Source organism: Myotis davidii, unplaced genomic scaffold (genome assembly GCF_000327345.1).
Source record: "Myotis davidii unplaced genomic scaffold, ASM32734v1 scaffold723, whole genome shotgun sequence".
NCBI classification, from domain to species: domain Eukaryota; kingdom Metazoa; phylum Chordata; class Mammalia; order Chiroptera; family Vespertilionidae; genus Myotis; species Myotis davidii.
The window spans coordinates 361,257-386,792 of NW_006294589.1; the positions used below are offsets into that span (position 1 = coordinate 361,257).

Genomic DNA, 25,536 nt, shown 5'->3' on the forward strand with positions numbered 1-25,536 from the left:
TTTTTACAGAGAGGAAGGGAGAGAGATAGAGAGTTAGAAACATTGATGAAGAGAGATACATCGATCAGCTACCTCCTGCACATCTCCCACTGGGGATGTGCCCGCAACCCAGGTACATGCCCTGACTGGAATTGAACCTGGGACCCTTCAGTCCGCAGGCCTACGCTCAATCCGCTGAGCCAAACCGGTTTCGGCACATTTTTGAGAGAATGAAAAAGTGGATCTAACTCAAAGGTGCTATCAATTCTCAGTTACTTGTTAAAATGGAAGGCTGGTTTTAAAAAAATAATTTAAAAAAAGAAAGTAAAAAATCCTCAGGCAGTTCTCTCATGTGTCATATGATGGAGATAGAGTAAATAGTGGCAGAAAAGGTATCACCTCCAAGTCACCAGAGAGACCAGACTTACCAAATACCACAGCATCCAAATGAAAAGACATGGGTTTCAATCCCAGGGGTATAACCCCCGCCCCACCCCACACACCCACACGCTATTCCTTTTATGGGACCTCAACTGAGTCATAGAGGCTAAGATAAAAGGGATTAATACTGTATAGTTGTTTGTTTTTTAAAAAGACTGGCTCCAACAGTGAGAAAACACTGGACACATCTCAATGATGTTTATGTATTTATACTAAACGGAAATTTGTAAACTAAGCACCCACCTGAGAATATAACACTATCATCTCAGTCTATTTTACCTATCTGAATACCATGATAAAGTAAAAACTAATGAAACCAGTCCTAATTTCTCCATCTTAAAATTCCTATTGTTGGGAATTCCGGGTCAGGGGAGGAGGGATAGAACCATGCCTCAGATAAATCCAGATGCTGCATACATAGCTACTGACCTTACCTTTGGTCTCCAGAGTCACTGGGTCAGAACACTCTCCAGCCACAGCTTTGTTACAAGCTCGTACTCTGAAATTCATATACTTTGAATCAAACCTTAAACCTGAAAAAATGAAAATGGTTTTCAGATATGAAAAGTAAAGGAATCTACTCTAAAAGTAGGAGTATGAACCTTCAGACAGACATTATTCCCTTTGTGGAACTTTCTCTTTTCTCAGGAAGATTATAAATTTATGTTAAAACAGTAGTAATGCATGAAATCAGAGGAATAATAATTTATCTATTGTTTTCTACAAAATAAATAAGTTATATAGTTTATCAATAAATTTTTTAAAACATAGTGATAAGAGATTCTGTCAAGCCTCATTAAAAGTAATGTTGCATTCAAGGACAGAAGCTGGAATTTAAAATAACATTCAATTTCTAGAAAGTAAACTCCCTAAGGAATTTTATATTTATGAAACACTGTTATTTTTAAAAAATGTATTTTATTGATTTTTTTACAGAGAGGAAGGGAGAGGGATAGAGAGTTAAAACATCGATGAGAGAGAAACATCGATCAGCTGCCTCCTGCATATCCCCTACTGGGGATGTGCCCGCAACCAAGGTACATGCCCTTGACCAGAATTGAACCTGGGACCCTTCAGTCCGCAGGCTGACGCTCTATCCACTGAGCCAAACCGGTTAGGGCAACACTGTCATTTTTTGTGAAATGTAAATTTAAAGAAAAATGAAGCATATGGATTAATAGCAAAACTCTGAAGTTAGTCATGTCTAGATTAAAATAGTCTAAAAATTACTAGCTGTGGGACTTTCAACATAACAGAGCTACAGTTTTGAATCCGTAAAACAGAAATAATAAAACCAACCTCATAATTCCACATAGTAAATGAGATGTTATTATACTGTTTATTTGAGATGTACTATGTAATACATTTCAGCCTGGCTTCTGACAAATGTTCAGTGTTCAATAATGGTAGAGTTACTAATGTTATTGATCATCCATAAGAAGCATTTACTAACTCAGGCAACATTAGGTCATTTCAAACACCCAAGGTCCCCTATATATGGAGATACCTTTTTAAAGACTTTGAAAAGGCTAACAAACAAATTTCTAATACCAAGTCACAGTTCTACTCTAAGTATTACTGTGAAGGTAATCCTAAAAGGATTAAAGGCAACAATATTTGTGGTTGTGTGTACATCTAGAAAGTTGACAGTTTTTTGGATGATAGAAAACCAAGGTAAAAATTAAATGTTATTCTGAAATATTGTTTCCAGAACATCCCTTCATGCTTGTTCTACATACACTGTTTTACCAGATTGCAAATATCCAGAAGTAATTTAAATTATAGAAGAGAAATTCACTTCTATAATGAATACATAAAAAATCGGCAAGAAACGTTATCTTTTAAAGTAACTAAAAATATTTTTCTTAATTACATTTATTTTCTGAGAAAGATTCATGAAATGCAGTCATTTTACCTGACAGTGTATATTCGGTACCCTTAATATTATCAATTATGTCCCAGCATCGCTCATCCTTTACACGTGGAAGTCCATCAAAATTAGTTTTCCTATATTCCAGTATAAAATGATCAATCTTATTATCTTCTTCTGGCATTCTCCAAGCTACTGTTACAGCATTGTCAGCCACCAAACACTCTACTGGATCTATCTCTGGAGCTTTGGGAACTGAAGAAAAAAGAAAAAGGCTAATTTATTCTAGTACTAATCCAATATTTATGTCTGTCATTCAAACTATGGTTTTCATGTTGCTTTTGAACTATTCAATTGAATCAGGCTAAGAGAAGAGATATCCTATAAATACAATATATTTTTCAAAGCTCTTTTTAAAAATTCATGTTTAAAAGTTTTTTCATAGACTTATTCAAAGTTTATTAAATCCTAGTTGGCAAAAAGCAATTCAAACATGCTAAGAATAAAGAATCAAGAATTACTTGTTACTTCTCAACATGTACTTGTAATCTATTTCAAACAGCTGTAGGCTATAAATTAAATCACTATTGAGAAAATAACTTGCTTTAACTCCAATAATTAAAATAATTCAAAATATTTTCAATGTATTTTAAAAATCTTTGTTTATAAAATAATTGTAATTCCTCACACTAAACAAAAATGAACTCCTCAATCCCCAAATACTTATGAACTTTAAAGTGTTTTTCAGAGTTTTCTGAATCATCAAAATAAATAGGGATAAATAAGCCACAATTAACATGTATGAACATTAATCAACTTCTTTTCCATAAAAGAGATTTTTCCATAGATCCTCAACATTAACAGATGTTTCATTTACATATCAACAAGCGAATTGGAGAATGTGATCCTCCACTGATATGAATGTGTCTGAAATGTGTGAAACTGTGCAGGTATTATATTTAAACATTTTGTCACTGAAAAAAGTTTTAGTGACACTGCTATCCAACAGTGTACTGAAAGTTTTAGTAAATGCAGTAAGACAAGAAAAGGAAATAAAAGGTATATAGATTACGGAGGAAGAAATATAACTGTGTTTGTTTGCTGATGACATGATTATCTATGGAGAAAACCCAAAGAATCAATGAAAAATTTCCTGGAATTAGCAAGAGATTATAGCAAGTAAGTAGCAGCCAGGATTAAAATCTAAGAAGTCTGTGTGCAGGATCCAGTGTATTACATTGTGGTGTACTGCTGTGTCAAACTAACAATAAAATATATCCCTTAATGAGATTCTTAAAAATGGAATTTTAACTACCAGTAAAATAATTCTCTAAAAATGAAGTCTAGTAAATTTAATTATTCCTAGAATGAAAAAACTTATGCTATATTTCTTTAATATTTACATTCCAATTTTATACAGAAACATCTTGCAGAAAATATATTTTTTATATATAAACTAGAGGCCCAGTGCATGAGATTTGTGCACTGGGGGCAGGGGGTCCCTCAGCCCAGCCTGCACCCTCTTGCAGTCCGTGACCCTTTGGGGGATTTCTGCCTGCCAGCTTAGGCCCGATCCCCCCAGCCGGCAGTCAGACATCCCTTTCGCAGTCTGGGGCTCTTGCAGTCTAGTACGCCTCGCTCCTTACGGCCTGCCTGCAGCGGAGGTGGGAGAGGCTCCCACCACCACCGCTGCACTCGCCAGCTGTAAGCCCAGACTCTGGCTGAGCGGCGCTCCTCCTGTGGGAGTGCACTGACCATTAGGGGGCAGTTCCTGCATTGAGCATCTGCCCTCTGGTGGTCAGTGCACACCACAACAAATGGTTGTTCCACTGTTCGGTTGATTTGCATATTAGGCTTTTATTATATAGCATTTACATGTAATATGTATGCTTACTCACCTGGCAAAAACTTCAAAGTCTGCAACATCTGTCTTTCCTGAGAAAAATCCACCATTAAATGAGTCATGTTGTCACTGACCTTTGGTTTCAAAGAAAGGCGAAAGGCTGAAGCCATTGTTACTCTGCAGCAAATACAAACATACTTTTAAAAATAAAAGAATGGGAAGTATCATATATTTAATTTATAAAATGAAAAGATAGAAATGATTTCACTCTAGTGATTTCAGAAATTTTGACAAAGATAACCCAACTAAATAGAAATTTGCTTAGTTTTTGAAAATTAACTAAATAAAAAACTGTAGTGTTTTTAAATTTAAAGACACTTTCCACCAGCCAGTTTTATAAAACTGCATTCAAATACAAGTATCACAAGAGACAAGTATTCAGTATAAATCATCTTTAACAGACCCAACAGCCATCTAAATCTCTGTACACTCAAGCTTACCGACTTCCTGATGCCAGCCTCACTTCTTTTCATATGCCAAATGATGATCTGTACATATACCCTGATTCAAACATTCTCCCTAGTAGTAACAGCTACTCCATGTGTCCTCAAATAAGAGTAGAGGTACATTGACCAAATACTGGATAGCTTGGTAGTGGCTAAGGACAGGCCATAGATGAGAAAGGAGAGAAGTGAAATCACTAGTAGGTGTCACTCTGATTGTCAACATCAGCTACATGGAAGGATATAGGAGAAACACCGCTGTGAAACCACACATAGAAATAGCAGGAGTTCAAGAAATATTAGATGAATGTGGTATAAAAAAAACAAAAACAAAAAAAGAAAGAAGCCATACCAGACCTCATTTAATCCACAGTATGGGAAACCTGTTCTGTCAATTAACACTGGGAAGAAAAGAAATTATCATGTTCTGGCCTGGCCGGCGTAGCTCAGTGGTTGAGCGTTGACCTATGAACCAGGAGTTCACAGTTCTATTCCCAGTCCCATGCCCAGGTTGTGGGCTTGATCCCCAGTGTGGGGTGTGCAGGAGGCAGCCGATCAATGATTCTCTCTCATCATGGATGTTTCTCTCTCCCCCTCTCCATTCCTCTCTGAAATCAATAAAAATATATTTTTAAAATATATATTAAAAACTATATTTAAAAAATTATATTCTATTAATTTGTCATTTTGTTTCAAATTTCAGTTTTTAATATTACAATAAATTTCCACAAGTATCACATAGTATCTTTTGTCAAAGAATAATACAAAAGTTAATATTCATGAGTGTTGTCCTCCTAGTACACAATTGGGAGAGGAATAGAGCTGGAGGAACAAAGAGAATAGCATGCCTAGTCATTCAGATCTGCCAAATCTACTCTACAAATCAATGATTTAAAAGATACCAAACTTGTTGCTGTAGTCAGTCATTTTAGGATGAAAAATGTCTAACTGTTGCTGTATCCAGTTATTTTTAAAACTAGGAAAGTAATCACTTTATTTAGAAACAAAGTTAACTGATCTATTTATCAAGAAAAAAGTGTTATACTTAAATACAATTTATGGAGAAGGGAATTCACACTTACTGAACTCCAGTCATAACACTGAGTTTCTTACATACTACTTTAAGCAGCTGGTTCTCAATAATAAAATTTCAGATGACATCAATAAGGAGTTAAGAACAAAGGCTAAGTCTTACATACTTTGTTCTTTACAGCCTGAAGTATCTTTTGATTTGAAGACTCTAAGAGAGCTATATTCAGCTAGGTACTTAGTAAATGCCCACAGAATCAATGAATGGGTTTGAACCTACTTAGTTGCTTCTAAACCTGATTAAAATGCATTTTTTGAACTTTAGAGAAAAAAATATCTGAAAGTATTTTAGGAAATTTAATTCTGAAACTTTACCTGCAAAACTTGACTTAATCACTAAGGCCTCAAAGAAAAAGAATGTTCTCCCAAAAACCAATAGAAAGGTCTATCAAAGCCTAAAAAAACAAGAATAATTACCTTCATTTTCTAGTCAATGAAAATTTCAGTCTCCATAAATCAAGTTAGATGTACAACAATGCTATAATCTTTCAAAAGACTGAACATTTTATTTTTAAACTGAATACATTTAAACAATTGTGCCTCAAAGCCCCAACTAATAATGTGAAATCCATAGATAATTATATTACAGGATCTATGTCATTACAAATGTTTTTATTCACCCTGACTTTCTTGATTTATTTCTAATAGTAAAGCTGAATACAAGGCTCACACTTCTCCATTTTATTTTTGCAAAAATAAAATAACTGCAGCTGAAACCGGTTTAGCTCAGTGGATAGAGCGTCGGCTTGCGGACTGAAAGGTCCCGGGTTCAATTCCAGTCAAGGGCATGTACCTGGGTTGCGGGCACATCCCCAGTAGGAGATGTGCAGGAGGCAGCTGATCGATGTTTCTCTCTCATCGATGTTTCTAACTCTCTATCCCTCTCCCTTCCTCTCTGTAAAAAATCAATAAAATATATTTTTTAAAAAATAACTGCAAAACATACAGATGGACACTTTTAATTTCCTCAAACTACCTACCTAATTAACAACTCTTCCTTTCATGACCCCTTTCCTTCAAAACCAGTAACTCCCGCAATATACCTCAACGAATCATCTTCCAACATTACTAAGCACCCAGACGTGTATACCAGTGCTCTGTAAAGAGATCTGCTATTTATCGTCTTCTCACTTCTGTCTTTAGTGTTTCCTGTCACTCCATTATTCTACAACTTCTGTCACACCAAATGATAAATACTGAGTTCTCACAGATACTTTCATTTTCATATATTTGATTCCTTGCTCAGATTATGTTACACACTCTTCCTTAAAATACCACTTTCAACCTCATATAAGGGGATAATCCTTTCTTCACTTAATAAAAATAATTATTTTATTATGACTCTCTGTTTTCATATTATGAACAGCAATAATGGAATTCTAGAAGCTTGCTTCCTAGAAGCACCTAAAAACTGTATCAGAGAAACTGGACATTATGAAACTAAAAATCAAGCTTAAAAAATTAAACCCAAACCCAGAAATGTTCCTTAGGTAAGAAGTAAATATTTTGTGGGCAGCCTAAAAAAACATTATAGGCTCTGAAAAGCAAAACAAAACAAACAAATAAACGGAGTTTGCTCTGGCCAAAAAAAGAAACTCTGACTTCTGAGATCCCTTGGATACTGATGAAATCAAGCCAACAAGTTGGCTTAGAAGAAGAGGAAAAGAGATCAAGTTTCACTGAAGAATATATTCAGCTGTGAACACTGATCATAACATTAAATTCTGACAAACAAATCTGGATGGTCAGGGGTAAGGACAGAATTCCAGGAAGCATAAAACCATAGAGATTCCTAGGTGAAGAACAAGGGAGGATATTGCAAGGTCTCTCACAAAGTCTTTGGACAGCCCAAAGCCTGATTAGGCAGTGACTTCTAACCCAGATAATCAGGGACCAGAGCACGATTTAGTGGAATAGGTGGCTAAATAGAAGAATAATCTAGCCAGGGTGGGAAGAAGGATCGCTCACAGTGAATTCCAACAAACACAACCCAAAACTACCTTATCCAAAACACTACCTAGCATCCAATCCTCAAACACCAATATTTTCACCTTAAACTCTCATAATCTCCTTCTACATTTAGGATTTATAACAATGATCCATGTTTTTAACCAATCCCCAATACAAAATTTACAAAAAATATAAAAATTAATATTTGTGCTAAAAATGCTATGACTGTCATGTGAATCTTGCCTTAGTCAAATAAACAGCCATGAGAGAAACCCAGAATTAAAGTCTTCAGCCAAGATTAACAACAGAGACACTGGTTTTCACACAACCTACAATGAATAGTTTTTAAATTATCTGATGAAGAATAATTTCACCTAGGATTCAGAGTGGGGATGTGAAGAGCTGTGCCTTTCAGAGAATCTCATAATCCTCCAATGAAGAAACCTAAGTGATCACCTCACTGGAGTCAATGGTCAGTGACTAGCCAGGCAGATCAGAGCCATCCCTCTTGCGGTAACTCCATCCAAAATGCCAGCAGCTCCTTTAGCCTTTTAGTGTATTCATTATAGGAAGTATTCAGCTTCCTTTCTTAATCCTGACTCTGCCAATGAGAGAGACCTTATAAACTAGAGTCTTTCATTATTTTCTTTAATATTCTCTTCCCATAAACTGGAAGTAGTGGCATTAGAAAGAGAAAGAGATGGCACCAGGAACAGGATGAAATGAGAATACAAAGGTGTTAACCAGGAGAGCAGTGAGAGAGCTATAGCTCCTGAAGACAATCTAAAATGCTGTGACTTCTCAGAAAATAAGACACACATATAAAATTTAAGAACAAAAAATGCATTCCAGGAATATTTTTTTTATTATTCAAATTGGTTCCCCACCATTAGCATAGTCAATTAAGAATTGTAGTAAAACTAGTACTAAAACTAACTATATTATACCAGAAATGAAATTCTTTTGGAAGTACATAATTGTCCACAACTATGTTTTTAAAAAATCTTGCTAACATATTGCTTATTACTGAAAATATGCAGAAGACATTTTTTTTTTGTATTTGACCTTTAGGTATTTTTGTTTTAACTAAGAGTCTAGTAAGAAACTGTTCTTGAATTTCATTTCTGATTTCAGTATCAACACAAATAAAAATGTAGGTTTTATTCCATACCTATCCTTGATCTGTCTGGCAGCCTTGGAGCAGATCAGGGAGGAGAGAAAGAAGGCAGTTAGTGCTTTTCATGCAAGTTTCAATGGCAGTGACATGCAAGAAAAGTTAGGATATAAACCCTGGAACAGATTAGTTCATATTCACCAAAACATAAATTATAGAAAATCTGTACAGTTTGCATCTGCTTGCATAATGTGATGTTAGAATTACAGTAGAAAATCTAGACCCCATATACACTACCTTAAAAGGAGGGAAAACAAACACTCCCAACTAAAACCAGATGACTACAAATGTTTTTTCTTACCTTAAGATCATCATAACACACCTCCACTTTCAGTCAGTCACTCTTCCACTAGAACCTCCACTCTCCTTCCTGGGCACCCATTTCTATGCATTCTGATGGTTTTCTTACATATTTCAAATCTGCTCTCCAATTTTTCTTCAGAGATCTCTTTCACCACTTCATAATCATTGTTCCAAGTTTTCTCTCTATGCCTTCACTGGGCAAAGACTGTATTCTGAGAGCTTGCCTGCTAACATATAAAACTAGCCTGCAGTTCTACATTCCTTTGCCCCCCAAAGAGTTAAGTTCTAATGGCAAAAATTCAGAGGAAAAATACTTGGAGCAATGGGGTCTTTCCCTCAGATGACTTCATAGAAGTTGCCAACTTAAACTTAAACCTATTCTACATTAAGATCTCTTTTCTTTTCTTCTCTCTCTCTCTCTCTCTGTCCCTTTCTCCCTCCCTCCCTCCCTTCCTTCCTTCCTTCTTTTCTAATTTTTTTTAGAATGTTAGCATAAGTTTAGGAAGGGGGCACAGCTATTATTTGGTGACAGTCCCAGAAAAATACAAGTAAAAACTGTTATCCCCTCTACATTCACATGCAATATATCCAACACCCTTTTTTTTCCATATTGACCAGAGTGTTTAATGATATATCCATTGAAGATCATATTTTACTTGACACTCCATCCCCGTCTCTAGCATAAAGCTTAGCACACAGTAATACTTAATAATTATTAAATGTAAATGAACATTAAATATGTGTAACAAAGCTTCTGTTGCCCCTCATCTTCAGTTTTAACATTGTTCACACTAACAGTCATTTTTAAACCCATCCTAGAACATTCTGGTATGAGAACCTTTCTACACAAAAGAACAAAACTGCAATTTAGATCAGCGTATGATGCAGTTCCAGGACTATCGTAATCAATCCTGTGACCCTGTATACTAATCATTCTATTTCTTTCTTTATAAAGGGATTTGGGTCCTTACTGTTTCTAAAGACCCTTTTTAAGCTCCACATTCTGCAGCAGACATCCCAATGCTATGACATCTATAATATGTTCCTTAAATCATGACACTATTTTGTTACTAGAATAAGAAATGTTATGGTCAATTACATTGGGTTTTTTTGTGTGTGCGTTTTTAAGTGTCGTCATTAAAGCTAGCGTTACAAACCAAAGCTTTTAATATAAATGTCAAGTTAATATAAATGTCAAGCAATCTGCACTGACTGGAGTTAAGTTCTAATGGCAAAAATTCCCCCAAAGAGTTAAGACTTTTCTCTGTAGTTGATGTTTCTTCACATATAGAGAAGCTCCACTGGCATTATCCCTTACCCTCTCTGTTCCCTCATTTCTCCTGGGGAGGTGCAATGACCCCAATCTGACTGACTGGCTTTGAAAGGAGACACCAGATCTAAGTAGCTCAGCACCTTTCCCTTTTTCTGGCAGCTTGCTTGCCCAAAGAGAACATATACATACTCTGTTCTTTCCCTTGATGCAGTCAGTTTCACTGAAACAGGCTACCCCCACAGACACGTGAGGTAGCCCCCATACTGACCATACCTACGTGGGTAAACCTATTTCTACAATTAGGAAAGTTTGCCCATTGATATAAGCCAAATTCTCCAATACCATTTTAACAATATTTGGCCTCTTATCAGCTTTATTGTTTTTTCTTATTTTCCAAATGGTTTAGAACTTGGTTAAAGGATTACTAACCAGTCACTCTCAAATAACCCAACAATATAAAGACTATCACAGTTTTTTATACTGACCATAATTATTCAATTTTGTTTCTAGTGTTACTTAATTTACTAAGGTGCCATTTTTAGTGTGTGCAAGTGTACACATGTACACACGCATATAAAGCTTTCATGTTATTTAATGTACTTGGCTGTTAGTGACAAACCAGAAATGAACAGATAAAAAGCCAGGTAATTTAGGAAAAAATGTTGGTAAAACTGCTGATTTATACCCATTTGGTAAAGCTGGAGACTCAGTGCTTCTTCTTTTATTTAGGTTCAAATTTTACAGTACATTCACTGTGTAAATGCTGGAAGATTGAAAAGTTATTCTGTACAATGATAAAGAGTAGAAAGTCTCAAATTCTGAAATTATTTCTCTAATAAGGCCCAATTTCAAAAAAATGTCTTGAATTGGAGAACAGGTTAATTTTTTTTCTGGAATTTCTTCTCCCAAAGCAGAAAACTGTCTAAAAGATACACACTGCAATGTTGCTTGATTCCTCTAAGTTTCAATTTCAACTGTTATGCATTTTGTCACTTAAACATCTCTGCTTACTAAGTACATTTATTGGCAACTACAAAATTCCATTTAGTGAGCTATGAAGAAGCCTCAGTGAATACTTAGAATTTTAGGTTATGATACTGTATATTACTGGAAGCCTTCCAGAAGTATTAGTCATATTACCTTGCTCAACATGACTATTTCCTATTTCAATTTCAATCTTCTAATGAAATATTGTTTGCCAACACTTCATTTCCCTCTGTTCGTATCAGACATGACTCCTTTTTGTCTTTCCCTTCCACCAACTCTCCATTAATTGTTTTTAAAATCTTATAGTTCTGATCTTTATTTTTATCAGTAATAGAAATCTGTCACCTAAGACCCTAAAAAGAATTGTAATAAGAGTACAATGTAGCCGAAACCGGTTTGGCTCAGTGGATAGAGCGTCGGCCTGCAGACTGAAGGGTCCCAGGTTCGATTCCGGTCAAGGGCATGTACCTTGGTTGCAGGCACATCCCCAGTAGATGTGCAGGAGGCAGCTGATCGATGTTTCTCTCTCATCGATGTTTCTAACTATCTCTCTCCCTTTCTCTCTGTAAAAAATCAATAAAACATATTTTTAAAAAAAGGTTTAAAAAAAAAGAGTACAATGTAGTACTAATCACAAATGGTTCTTCATAATTACAAATTAAATATAAAGACAAACCAGATCTTTTCCAAATCTCTCAGTTTTAATCTGCAATTAGTGGATATAGAAACTATTTTCTTCCATGACTTTATCCAGCCCTTTGAAAGTTAAGATCTTATTGTTTCTATATTCTTTCTTAAACCCTCATTTTTCTCCTTTTATAGAAAGACTAGAGGCCCGGTGCACAAAAATTTGTGCCCGGGGGGGGGAATGGGGTGGGGGGGTCCCTCAGCCCGGCCTGTGCCCTCTCGCAGTCTGGGACCCCTCAGGAGATAATGACCTGCTGGCTTAGGCCTGCTCCCGGGTGGCAGAGGGCAGGCCCAATCCCTAGGTGCATGCTGGGGTCCAACCCCAGCAGGTCCAGGGGTCCCCAAAGGTGTTGACGGAGTCGGCGAAGAAGGAATGACACGGAGACAGCGTTCAGTTGATCAGCAGCCTTGCCAGGATCTCTAGCCACAATCTCCAGCCAAGTTCTGTGTCCATGTTCTCTTGCTAGGTTCTCCAGCCACATTCTCCAGGATCTTTTGCCATGTTCTCTCCAGCGAAGTTCTTCTGTCTCTAGGTTCTGTGTAGGTTCTGTCTTTTAAGTTCTGGCTACTAAGTCTGTCTCTAGGATCTTCATCTAAGTTCTGTGTCCTGTTGTCTTGTTACATCTGTATTTATACCAGTTGATTCCAATCCTATCAATCTCTATTCCAAAGGTTAGGGCGTTTCTTATCTCCATTCCAGGGAGTAAAGATTATGTAGCCTAAGGGTGATTGTTCGTAGTTAAAGTGATTAATTACCCGCCTGGCACTTAGTTAAGAGGTTTTATTGCCTCCCTAACTTCAGGGGAAGCTCCCTACCTGGGGAAACAACCTTTCTTGGAGAGGTGACCTTGGTTAAAACACATAGTGCCAAGAAGGTGAGCAAACATATTAAGAACAGTATGCCATATATGCCAGGTCCCTTGAAACAGCAAGGATGGACCGGCTCCCGGCAGGGGCAGCCCCTGGTCAGGCTCAGAGCAGGGCCGATCAGGGGGTTGGGGCGTCGCCTTCTATCACCCACAGAGCAGGGCCGATCAGGGGGTTGGGGCGTCGCCTTCTATCACCCACAGAGCAGGGCCGATCAGGGGGTTGGGGCGTCGCCTTCTATCACCCACAGAGCAGGGCCGATCAGGGGGTTGGGGCGTCGCCTTCTATCACCCACAGAGCAGGGCCGATCAGGGGGTTGGGGCGTCGCCTTCTATCACCCACAGAGCAGGGCCGATCAGGGGGTTGGGGCGTCGCCTTCTATCACCCACAGAGCAGGGCCGATCAGGGGGTTGGGGCGTCGCCTTCTATCACCCACAGAGCAGGGCCGATCAGGGGGTTGGGGCGTCGCCTTCTATCACCCACAGAGCAGGGCCGATCAGGGGGTTGGGGCGTCGCCTTCTATCACCCACAGAGCAGGGCCGATCAGGGGGTTGGGGCGTCGCCTTCTATCACCCACAGAGCAGGGCCGATCAGGGGGTTGGGGCGTCGCCTTCTATCACCCACAGAGCAGGGCCGATCAGGGGGTTGGGGCGTCGCCTTCTATCACCCACAGAGCAGGGCCGATCAGGGGGTTGGGGCGTCGCCTTCTATCACCCACAGAGCAGGGCCGATCAGGGGGTTGGGGCGTCGCCTTCTATCACCCACAGAGCAGGGCCGATCAGGGGGTTGGGGCGTCGCCTTCTATCACCCACAGAGCAGGGCCGATCAGGGGGTTGGGGCGTCGCCTTCTATCACCCACAGAGCAGGGCCGATCAGGGGGTTGGGGCGTCGCCTTCTATCACCCACAGAGCAGGGCCGATCAGGGGGTTGGGGCGTCGCCTTCTATCACCCACAGAGCAGGGCCGATCAGGGGGTTGGGGCGTCGCCTTCTATCACCCACAGAGCAGGGCCGATCAGGGGGTTGGGGCGTCGCCTTCTATCACCCACAGAGCAGGGCCGATCAGGGGGTTGGGGCGTCGCCTTCTATCACCCACAGAGCAGGGCCGATCAGGGGGTTGGGGCGTCGCCTTCTATCACCCACAGAGCAGGGCCGATCAGGGGGTTGGGGCGTCGCCTTCTATCACCCACAGAGCAGGGCCGATCAGGGGGTTGGGGCGCTGCCCCCTGTCTCGCTGATCCCGGTGCTGGGAGGCATATTACCTTTTTACTATATAGAATAGAGGCCTGGTGCATGGGTGGGGGGGTCCCTAGGCCTGGCTGCGATTGGGGGCTGTTTTTGCCCAGTCCAGGGGGAGGGATTGGGGGAGGTTGGCTGTGGGAGCACACTGACCACCAGGGGGCAGCTCCTGTGTTGAGCGCCTGCCCCCTGGTGGTCAGTGCACATCACAGTGACCAGTCGTAAAGGTCACTTATGCTTTTATATCGATAGATAGATGTTAGAAGCAAAGTACTCTAAAATAATTCTATTTATGGAGCTGCTAAATTGAATAGTATATTCTAAACACAGTTAAAAGAAGTTTTAGACCTTGCTTATTGTACTCAATGAATCATTTTCCCAAACAGAAAAAAATTTGAGATTTCCAAATTTCTTCCCAATCAGCAGAGATTGTTTTAACTCATCAGCAAAAAATAAGAAGCAATGACCAAAGTTTAAGAGATCTGAGTTTCAGCCCATCACATTAACTAGCAAGTTACTTAACTCTATTAGGACTCATTTATCTCATATATAAAATGATGAGCACTAAGATATCTTCCCACCCTGAAAGTCCATCCTAAGCCATCTTATATGTAGATAACATTTAAAAATTATCCAAAATAAATTAAGCATTCTAACAACAGAATTTTCTGAAATATGGGCTGAAATGGAAAAGAGGCGGCAAAGAGTTAGTTAAAATCAGAGAACACTTGCCGAACCCGGTTTGGCTCAGTGGATAGAGCGTTGGCCTGCGGACTGAAAGGTCCCAGGTTCGATTCCGGTCAGGGGCATGTACCTTGGTTGCGGGCACATCCCCAGTGGGGAGTGTGCAGGAGGCAGCTGATCGATGTTTCTCTCTCATCGATGTTTCTAACTATCTCTCTCCTTTCCTCTCTGTAAAAACTCAATAAAATATATTTTTTTTAAAAAATCAGAGAACACTAAAGAAAATTTTTTAAAAAATCAGAGAGCACCGATAATCAGGAACCAAAATAAGAATATATCTATTTCTGAATTATAATTGCTGAGAGAAAAATATATTAATCCTGTCAAAAGGATGAATCTAGCTAAAGCTAGATGTCAAAACTGGTATTTGCCTAAGAGGATTTATCCTTATTTTGATTTGCAGTAAATCCCAATAGAATTCCTAGTAAAATCTGAATGCCACACAACACTGAGAAACGTTTCCAGTCTTATCTACATGTTCCCATTTTTTTATACTTCACAATTTCCTACTAGATTTGGGACAGATAATTTCGTAATATTTCCTTGAGACAATCTGAAAATGTACAAGGGGCAAATATTTAATACTTTTTCAATACTTTTTTATAATATATAATTGAGACGTCTATTCTCACCCCCAAAATACCATATTAAGAAAATAATTTGGGAAATGAAGGAGACTCAGTTACAGAGAGTGAAAAGAGGTAGTTTCAAAATGCTATTTTTCCTTAGGCAAAAATACCAACTTTAAAAGAAAATAACACTGCATACCAGTTGCTTCCATACGTCAGAAGCTTTATAATTTCAATATAAATGTTTATAAAAAGAACTATTTTTAAAAAACACATTCACAAAGTCATAGTAAATAACTTGAAATAAACTTTGAATATAGTACTGCTCACATCTGTTCAATGACTAAGGACATTTATATAACAGACTACATTTTTATAGAACATAAACACTCAAGTAGAGGGGAAAAATTGTAGCTTGCGCTATTCTTAACAAATATTTAGGTTGGCCCACAGAAGCAGCTTCTGGTCCCTTGGAAATACTGAGGGAGCTTCCATCCCTCTCCTTATTTGCTCCTCCCAGTGGTCAGAGCCTGACACTCACTGAACAATATTCCAATGATTGTGCGTCAGAAGTGGGAATTACACAAAACCCATTCTCCTTTTTCATCTGTGATCAAATGTAGAAGATATTATTTCCTTTTTGCCTTAATCTGTACATTTCATTTCATTTTAGGCACCTGGACAGGTAACCATTCCATTCTTTCCAGTCTAAGAAGTGGGTTACATGTGGCAAGATTGTGATAAAATGGCTGTTTAGTTATATTGACTTGGAAATTGTCCCACAGACTCAGCTCTTCATAAGTAGAATTCAAGTTATAGATTCAGGGGGGAGGGAAAGATAGGGATATTAATTTTGGCAAAGGGTCCAAGCAGTGTTGTGCAGGCCAGCTATTAACAGAGAACCCAGGTTTGGTGGGTTTGGGCTACTTATCCATCCAGAAATAAAGTTAATGATCAGATCTCATTTGCTGGTGATCTTTCTGCATATATTTATTGTCAACCAAACTTCTAATAGTCTAAATAAATGTGAATGTTCTAAAATCTTTTTCCACTTGTGCTATTTTTATTGATAAATAGCATAGCTTCATATTCAATTTTCATATTGAATTACAACAATGTGATCATTTAAATATCAGTACTTAAAATTCTTTTTTTAAAGATAGCAAAGTCTAAAAAAGATTAATGGTTTGGATTTTAGCCTATGATTTTTTTTGTCCCCATGAACTATTCATATTAATTGGTTTTAATCAGTTTAATATGGGACATTTGTAAACAGTATACCTTAGAAGAACTTCTTTTTCCAAATATCTGGCAATATACTGCTAGTCCAACAGTTAATCTTCAAAGTCATCTTTTCCTTTTCTTTCAGCAATTAGGTGTTTGGGGCAAGCCTATTATCCATGCAGCTGGCCAGGAAAGTGAACTTAGGTTCTGACTTGGAATCAAACCTTTATCTGGATCCTCTTTGGATATACTCAGAAAGTAATTGCAAGCAACTCTCAGTTAAGCATTTTTTTTAAAAATAAGAAACTTAGATTTCTGGCTAGAAAACACTGACAATTTATTTCACCACATCTCTAAATGGTTTAAGCTATTAAGCAATACTGTAAAATTCAGGAAGACAAAACCAAAACTATAAGATAAGCCAACTGGCACATTAAGAATATATTTAAACCACAATGTGATTTTATCAAAACCTTTCTAATTTACAAATAGCTGGGAACAAGTTTTAATTAACAAAGCTGGAAAGAAGAAAAAGGAGTGAGAAAGGGAGAATGATAGGCTTTGAGAGGAAGGCAGGGAAGGACTCAAATGTGAATGAAAAGAGAAACTTGGAAAAAAAAAACTTTTATCAGAGTTTTTCAAGCTTCAATCCCTATTTAAATGCAACTGAATGCAAGTTATCTTTGAATATTTGTGCACACATTTTATAGTTTTCCCATCTTGTTCCTCATTCTCAGGCTCTCAGCTATTAATTCCTACTGCTATGACTGTGCCTTGTCATTAACAGCTGCTCCAGCCACTATAAGGGAACTCTTGAAAGCTAGGAAACAGAAAGAAAAAAACTAAAAATTTTAGCACCAGGTACATATTAATAGCCCACAGATTCTAAGGCTATTGAATAGAGGATATGACTCCGTGACACTGGTCTTGAGGACTCAGACATCTTTTGCTTTTTGCATGTATTTGGCTATCTATGTTCTAGATATTTGAGGTTATCATATATACATACTCTCTAAATAGGTGACATATCTATATTTTTTAAGTACCTTAAAGTATGATACATTTCCTTCATAATTGCTTTAAATAGTAAGTACTACCAAATGCAAAGATGAATTTCCTCACAACCCACCTCCAAATTCAATAATTAATTAGCTTACTAATTTATAGAAAAATAACTTTTGTCTTGATTAATTTTGTTAAAAGAAATTAGTTTTTAGAGTTCATTTTCAAAATGTAGTAATATAAGCCAACAAATGTTACCTTCTCAAGAAAGATGTTTCTACTTTCAAGTTCACAGAAAAATCATAAAAATGAAAACATTAGGTAGACACAAATTGATTATAAAGCCACCTTTCTAACACTAATGCAGTTTGTGCATGAAGACCAAGAAAAATAACATCAAATTAAAATATTTTAGCTTGATAAGATTACTAGTCTATATTTTGCTAATTATAATAGTGTAATTCCCACTCTTTTCACACCATTTTTAATATATTCTACACCCTTATTGTATATAAAATATAACAGATTTGATCAATTGGTAATCATTGGAAAACAATTCTATGTAAAATAAAAATTAGAAACTAGAACTCAAAATCTCTTAAACACCAGGACCTAGGTTAAAACATTAACAGTCTTTTTGTTCTACTGTTCACATTTTCATACCAAACATTCCCCTAAATAAGGAACCTACATTTTCATATTTTAATAAAACATTCCATTTCTTAAGATAAAAGATGGAACATTAGTAAGAACTTTAGTATCAAGATCTCACTAAGTTGCAGTGATCATCTGCATCAAGTGAAGATGTTTCCCAATCAGCTCAGAGAAAGGAAGTCAAAACTAGACTTTATATTCCTTTTAGACTTTATGTTTTTTAGACTAAGTCCAAAGTTAAAAGGGAAAATACCATTTTTTTTAATCAAAACTTTCCTTTTTAAGTGGCTTAGTTTAGATTTTTGGGTTGATTTTTTTTTTTGTACCTTTGAAAATTCTTCAGCCTCCTTTATATCTAATGACCGTGTTGCAAATTCTAGCAGTTCTTCAGAGTTCTCCAGGGCATTATTACATTGACTAAGCTGACTCTAGAAAAAAAAATTAATCATTAAAATAAAATTTTTGATTGCTATCAGAATCTTAAATATGTAGTATTGTTATAATGAACTTACAATTTTAATAGCAATAACTGAACAAAATATTGTAGAGAGTTACTGAAGCAAGATAATCACGTCATATTTTTAACTAATTTTCATGATCTTAATACATTGTACCTAGTATCATGAGCAAAAATAGACAAATGAGACTGTACCAAACTTAAAAACTTCTCCACATTAAGGGAACCAATCAATAGAGTGAAAGGCAACCCGTGGAATGAGAGAAAATAAATGTGAGTCATATACCTGACAAGAGAGAAATATCCAGAATATGTAAAGAACTACAATTCAACAACAAAAACCCCCACAAATAACCAGATTAAAAAATGTGCAAAAGATCTGAATAGGTATTTCTTGAAAAAATATATATAAATGGAAAAGATGCTCAACATCACTAATCACTAGAGAAATGCAAATCAAAACTACAATGAGATATCACCTCACATCCATTAAGATGGCCACTACCAAAAAAAAATAGAAAGTAAAAGTACTGGGTAAAGGTGGTCAAAAGATACAAACTTCGAGTTATAAAATAAGTTCAGGAGATGTAATGTACAGCATGGTGACTACAGTTAATAATAGTGTGTTATATATTTGAAAATTGCTGTAAGAGTAGCTCTTAAAAGTTCTTAGCATAAGAAAAAAAATTTGTGCCGAAACCGGTTTGGCTCAGTGGATAGAGCGTCAGCCTGCGGACTAAAAAGTCCCAGGTTCGATTCCGGTCAAGGGCATGTGCCTGGGTTGCGGGCACATCCCCAGTGGGGAGTGTGCAGGAGGCAGCTGATCGATGTTTCTCTCTCATCGATGTTTCTAACTTTCTATCTCTCTCCCTTCCTCTCTGTGAAAAATCAATAAAATATATTTAAAAAAAGAAAAAAGAAAAAAATTTGTAACTATATGTGGTGATGGATATCAACTTAGATTTATTGTGGTGATTAAGTAATATATAAATATCAAATCATTATGTTGTACATTTTAAAATAACATTATATGTCAATTATATCTCAAAATAACAATATAAGTAGGAAGTAGAAAGTGTTGGCAAGGTTGTGGAGAAATTAAAACCCTTGTGCACTGTTAGTGGGAATGTAATATTATAGCAGCATGGAAAACAGTACGGAAGTTCCTAAAAAACTAAAATTAGAATTACTCTATGAACCAGCAATCCCACTTCTGGGTATATATCTAAAAGAACTGAAAACAAAATCTCTAAGAGATATTTGCACACCCATGTTCACTACAGCATTATTCACAATAAGCAATATGTAGAAGGAACCCCAAATATCCATAGACGGACGAATGAATAAAGAAAAGTGTGATACACATACATTGAAGTATTATCCAGTCATAAAAAAGAAGGAAATCCTAGCACATGCTAAAGATGGACAAAACTTGAGGACATTATGCTGAGTGAAATAAGCTGGTCACAAAAGGGGCAAATGCTTTACGGTTCCACTTACAGGAGGTATCTAGAGTACTCAAGATAATGAAAACAGAAAATACAATAGTGGTTGCCAGGCAGTGGAAGGAGGGGCAAATGGGAAGTTGTTCCAAGGGTATAGAGTTTCGGTTTGCAATATGAAAAAGTTCTAGAGATCTGTTATACAACTATGCAAATATAGTTAACACTACTGAACTGTACATTTTAAAATGGTTAAGAGGATAAATCACAACATTGGTTTTTATTATAAATTTTAAAAAATTAGATATTAATGACCAAAAAAAGGTAAGAATCATTCTTCTATAAGATAAAAGCACAGTTATACACAGGAATTCACTAATTTTTGCTTTCAATAAATGAAGCATTAGATTAAAATTATTCATATTTAAATAGTTTTATGATCTCACCTGTAACTCTTGTGATTTACGAGCTTGTTCCTGCTTGATACTATTAATCATACTTTCTTTCACTTCATCCAATATAGAGTATAAACTATCAAATTCTTCATCTAGCTCTGAAAGTATGTTAGAAGAATTTTCCTATTTAATAAGCAAAACAAAATTATTTTACTGAAGAGCTGTCAGACATTAAAAACTAAGATATATTTATCAAGAGACAATACATGCATATTATAAGATCATATGTGTTTTTGTGTTTTTAAAGCATTGTGTCAAATATTAGAATTCTGTTATTTTTATGAGAGTTTCAGCCTAACATCATAAAAATAACAGAATTCTAGTATTTGACACAACGCTTTAAAAACATAAAAAAAATCGAAGAAGCTGGCTGTTAATGCTGATAGTATGTATTTCAGCAGTACTATGAGTTAAGCAGCCTTTTATGGAATAGCTCATACTCTCCTCACCTTTTATAATGCTGTTTTCATAGGACAATGTGAAAGGTTGTTTTAAGGTGGACAACTTATCCAGACCTTCAGGCTCAAAGCCAGACCCTAAGTCAGTAGTTCTCAACCTTTACTGTGCATCATAATCATTAGTGAAGCATTTTAATAAAGCATTTCAGAGATTTTTATTCTATAACTCTTGGACATACAGGGGTGGGGCTGATTTTGTGTAAATTTTTAAATATTTCAGGCTGTCTAAAATACTGTATTTATAAAAGATATACAGAACTTAAAGACTAAGCAATTCCTTACTAGATTCTAAAAGATTTGTCAACCATTGGATTTTAGTGCTAGAAGAACCTGAAAAATCATCTATGACTAGAATTTGTAGTCAAACTGCTAAATTTTATGAAATAAACGACACATAAGTGACTTGCCCAAAGCTATGCCACTAGTTGCTAGTGGCAGAATTAATAAAGCATTTCAAGTCCATTGACTTCTCACTGCCTCATTAAGCAATATGCTATTATTTCAACAAGAAATAATTTAAAATATCTCTGAAATCCCTAGATAAGCCATATGTATACAGTACTTGCAAAAATTGAGACAGAAGACATTATCTTAAGGCATTTTTCAACTTAAATGAATCATTCAATTAAGAGAAGCAAATTGGCACTCAGAGAACTAATAAATACAATCTATTGTAATATCATAATCCAAACTTTTGCTTATGTTAATAAAAACCAGACATCATCACACCAGAGTCTTACCAAAAGTGGTGTTAATCATTTTACTAGTTTATTTACAACGATAAAAACAAACTGTGGGAGAAAAAATATGCAGTCTAGAAGGCAGAAGACTTAAATCCCACATCTATCACTCAATAATAATACAACCTTGGACAAGCCACGTAAATTCCTGGACCTCAGTTTACTCATCTGAAAGGAATTGGACTACTCTTCTCCCCTCAATAACCAACTGACACATTCTTCTAGTGTCTTGCTTACTTACTCCCTTGTGTGCACCCATCTTCAGTGACCAGTCTAGTTTAATTACCCCTCTATTTTTTTTCTGGATTCCAAGTTATAGTTCTATTAATCTGGCAATCAGAAAAATATTTTGGGTTAGTTCTATCTTTTGGTCTCTTTGTCCAGATGTTGAATGTAATGATTCTCTCACCCACAGATCAAGAGTTTTAGAACTTTCACTTTTGCTTACTTTAAAAAAGTGGATTTGTGAATTCATCAAATTTTCCATTAAAATAGTTTAGGGAAGACTGCTAAAGTGGTGAAGTCGACTGACTTCAATTACAGTAAACTCAGTAAGTGAAATACAATGACTATAAGGCCTAACAGGGCAAGGACCAGACAATTACCTAGGTTAAAACAAACAAAAACCATAAAAAAGGATTCACTGTTTACAAAAAAAAGTCCTTTAAATTCGTTAAGACACATTCATGGGAGGCATCAGCAGTTTGATTATTTACAGTACAGATTATCTCCCCAAGTCTGGGACCATTTCCTTAAGTATTCCTCTCCCTCTTCATTGGGCACTTTACCTTTTACTTTTATGTTTTACATTCATCTGGCTTTATGAGGAGACCTTTTTCTATCTACATTTGCCTTCCATTATTTACTGTAAAAGAATGTTTAGCTTCTCAGTACTTTTGAAAGATACAATTTGCTCTTAGTTAGAAATAGAAAAGACACAAATAAAATGGAAAGTGAACACTACAATATTCCTAGAACTATAATTCCAGAGTTTTCTTTTTCCCTTATTACTTGATCATTCCATGGAGAATGCAAGAATAGCAAAGAAAATATTTTTATCTGATGATTAAACACCCTGCTCTCATCCCCACTAGTTTATAATCTAGAGTTGATAGGGTGTTTTTATACTTCTGATTCGATCCAACAATCATTCATTATAACATATTGACACAAACTTTTAAAAGAAATTCATACCTGAACTCCTTTTAGTGTTTGATTTAGTGTATCAATAAAGTTCTGAATTTCATCATTTTTATTTGCCAGAGTTGAAATGATCCTTTGTAAAGCTTCCTAGAATAAAAAAAGAAGTATCATGATGTTTTAATAAAAGAGAATTATAACCTTCATTAACAACAATTCTCTCAATAAAACCTTTATGTAAGGGTATATCTATAGATATACCTTTATGATATGTAGATATACTCTTACATGTATAAAAGCCTAAGTGACTGTTCGACCGGTAGCTATGATGTACACAGACCACCAGGGGGCAGACCCTCAATGCACAGGCATGGAAACTGATGAATCTCAGAGGGAAAGGGGGCAGAGGGAGGGCAGGAAGAGATTAAACAAAGATCTTATATGCACACTAGAAGCCCGGAGCTTCCGTACACCGTGCACCAGCGTGGTCCCTCAGCCTGGCCTGTGTCCTCTCGCAATCTGGGACCCCTTGGGGGATGTCGGAGAGCCAGTTTCATCCCAATCCCCGCAGGCCAGGCCAAGGGACCCCACCGGTGCATGAATCTGTGAACCTGGCCTCTAGTTATATAATAAATAGGTGCAATATAAAGCTTCTTGTCCAAAATTTTCAAAAACCTAAAGTTAAAAAGATGGGATATATACGTGTACTGTTCTAAAATATCTTATTCCTAATAAACAAGTTAATCACTATCATACCTTTCACAATGAAGATAACCACTATTAATTAATTGTTTTATTTTAGGTTATATGGCTGTGGCAAAGAAATAGAACCAAACCTTAAACACTGCAAAAACATATGGAAATTTCTAATACAATATCAGGATACTAGGAATAAAAACAGAGACACTGAAATTTGACATTGTTTATTTATAAAAATATAAACATATTTTAGAAATATGAAAGGTAATACATGTGCAACTTAAGTTACAAAATTCATTGTAATATTTACAGATACTACAGAAGCATAATAAGGTAAGTAATTTTAGTAGCAAATTCCTCAGACTTTTTGATAATGCTTCCTATTTAAAAAAACACTTGGTTATTTAATTTTCTCATACACTCTAGTTCAGTACTATCCAATAAAATGTTCTGCTATGATGGAAATGTCCTCTATATGTGATATCCATCCAATATGAAAGTCACTAGCGACATGAAACTAATACACTTTTGAAATGTAAATAGAGCAACTGAGAACCTAAATTTATTTTTTAACTTTAATATCACTTTTTTTTATAGCATGTGGAATAAGTACTGTCATATTGGACAGCACAGGTATAGCTGTTTAATAACTCTCCATGGGTAGTAACAGCAAGCCCCAAACAAAGTATTCGTATTCTCAATAAAAATCAAATATAAGTATTTATACTTTATAATTTTCCCACACACACAAGCCTTGTATCTGTAAACACCTACAAGTGTAAATATTTTAATAATTTTGTGTGATAAAGATTCTCCTCAAAATATAAGCAAATATTGATAAAAGGCCATAAAATAATCTGATAAAGGGATAATACTTTATGTAAATGCTCATAAAGCATTATGGTAATGAAAAATTAAAAAGAATTACTACAGCTCTCATTTAATTCTCTCAACAATCCCTGTAGATAAGCAAGCCTTATCATCATCCCCTGGGCTGCCTAGGGCTCTGTGCTGTATTTCACTTACCTATACTATTGCTTCCCATCCTCACCGCTAGTGGTATTTTAATACATTAATAGCACAAATGAAAGAAGACCCATATCAAGAGTTAGCTGTTTATCTTGTTGGTGTAACTCCCAGAAACAGGTGTACCAAGATTTGAATACAAAGATGACCAGCAGAATGGAGCTGAACTTGGGGGGGGAGTGGGCACAACTGGAGAGACATAGAAAAGGAAGGCAAAGGACTTAAGAATCTTCCTAGTAGCCCTGACGGGGTGGTGCAGTGTCGCCCTGTACACCAAAAGGTTGCGGATTCAATTCCCAGTCAGGGCACATACCTAGGTTGCAGGTTCAATCCCGATCGAGACGTGAACGGGTCTCTCTCTCTCTGTCTCTCTCTCTCTCTCTCTCTCTCTCTCTCTCAAATCAATAAAAAACATATCCTCAGGTAAAGATTAAAAAGAAGAAGAAAAAACAAGTTCCAAACAAGTATTTATAGAATGAGCCCATTATGACACATATTTGACTTATTTATCATCAAAACCTGATGGTGAAAGAAGGCAAAGAAAACTTTCATCTGCTCCATGGGATCCTATCAATCTGAAAGGATGTGTACAAGGATCTCAGATTTCATCTCAGATTTCAAGTCTCCTATTACCTTCCAAACATTGATGGACAAAGTGATAAACATAGATGGATAAAGGCAATATACATCACACAAAGCTTATCTAGATAATTTAATTGTATT

The 25,536-nt window shown here is 36.5% G+C and overlaps 1 protein-coding gene across 1 annotated transcript in view; it reads right to left on the reverse strand.

Annotated features, from left to right (window-relative positions):
* The window catches only part of FSD1L (fibronectin type III and SPRY domain containing 1-like), a 59,192-nt gene that overhangs the window by 20,022 nt on the left and 13,634 nt on the right, over window positions 1-25,536 (reverse strand). Inside the window, exons 2-8 of the mRNA XM_006768734.2 lie at window positions 23,143-23,238; window positions 20,742-20,873; window positions 18,723-18,824; window positions 8,847-8,869; window positions 4,189-4,310; window positions 2,336-2,545; window positions 855-953 (exon numbers count right to left, since the gene is read on the reverse strand). Of these exons, the coding sequence (XP_006768797.1) occupies window positions 855-953; window positions 2,336-2,545; window positions 4,189-4,310; window positions 8,847-8,869; window positions 18,723-18,824; window positions 20,742-20,873; window positions 23,143-23,238 (784 nt within the window). The remainder of the gene's footprint in view (window positions 1-854; window positions 954-2,335; window positions 2,546-4,188; window positions 4,311-8,846; window positions 8,870-18,722; window positions 18,825-20,741; window positions 20,874-23,142; window positions 23,239-25,536) is intronic.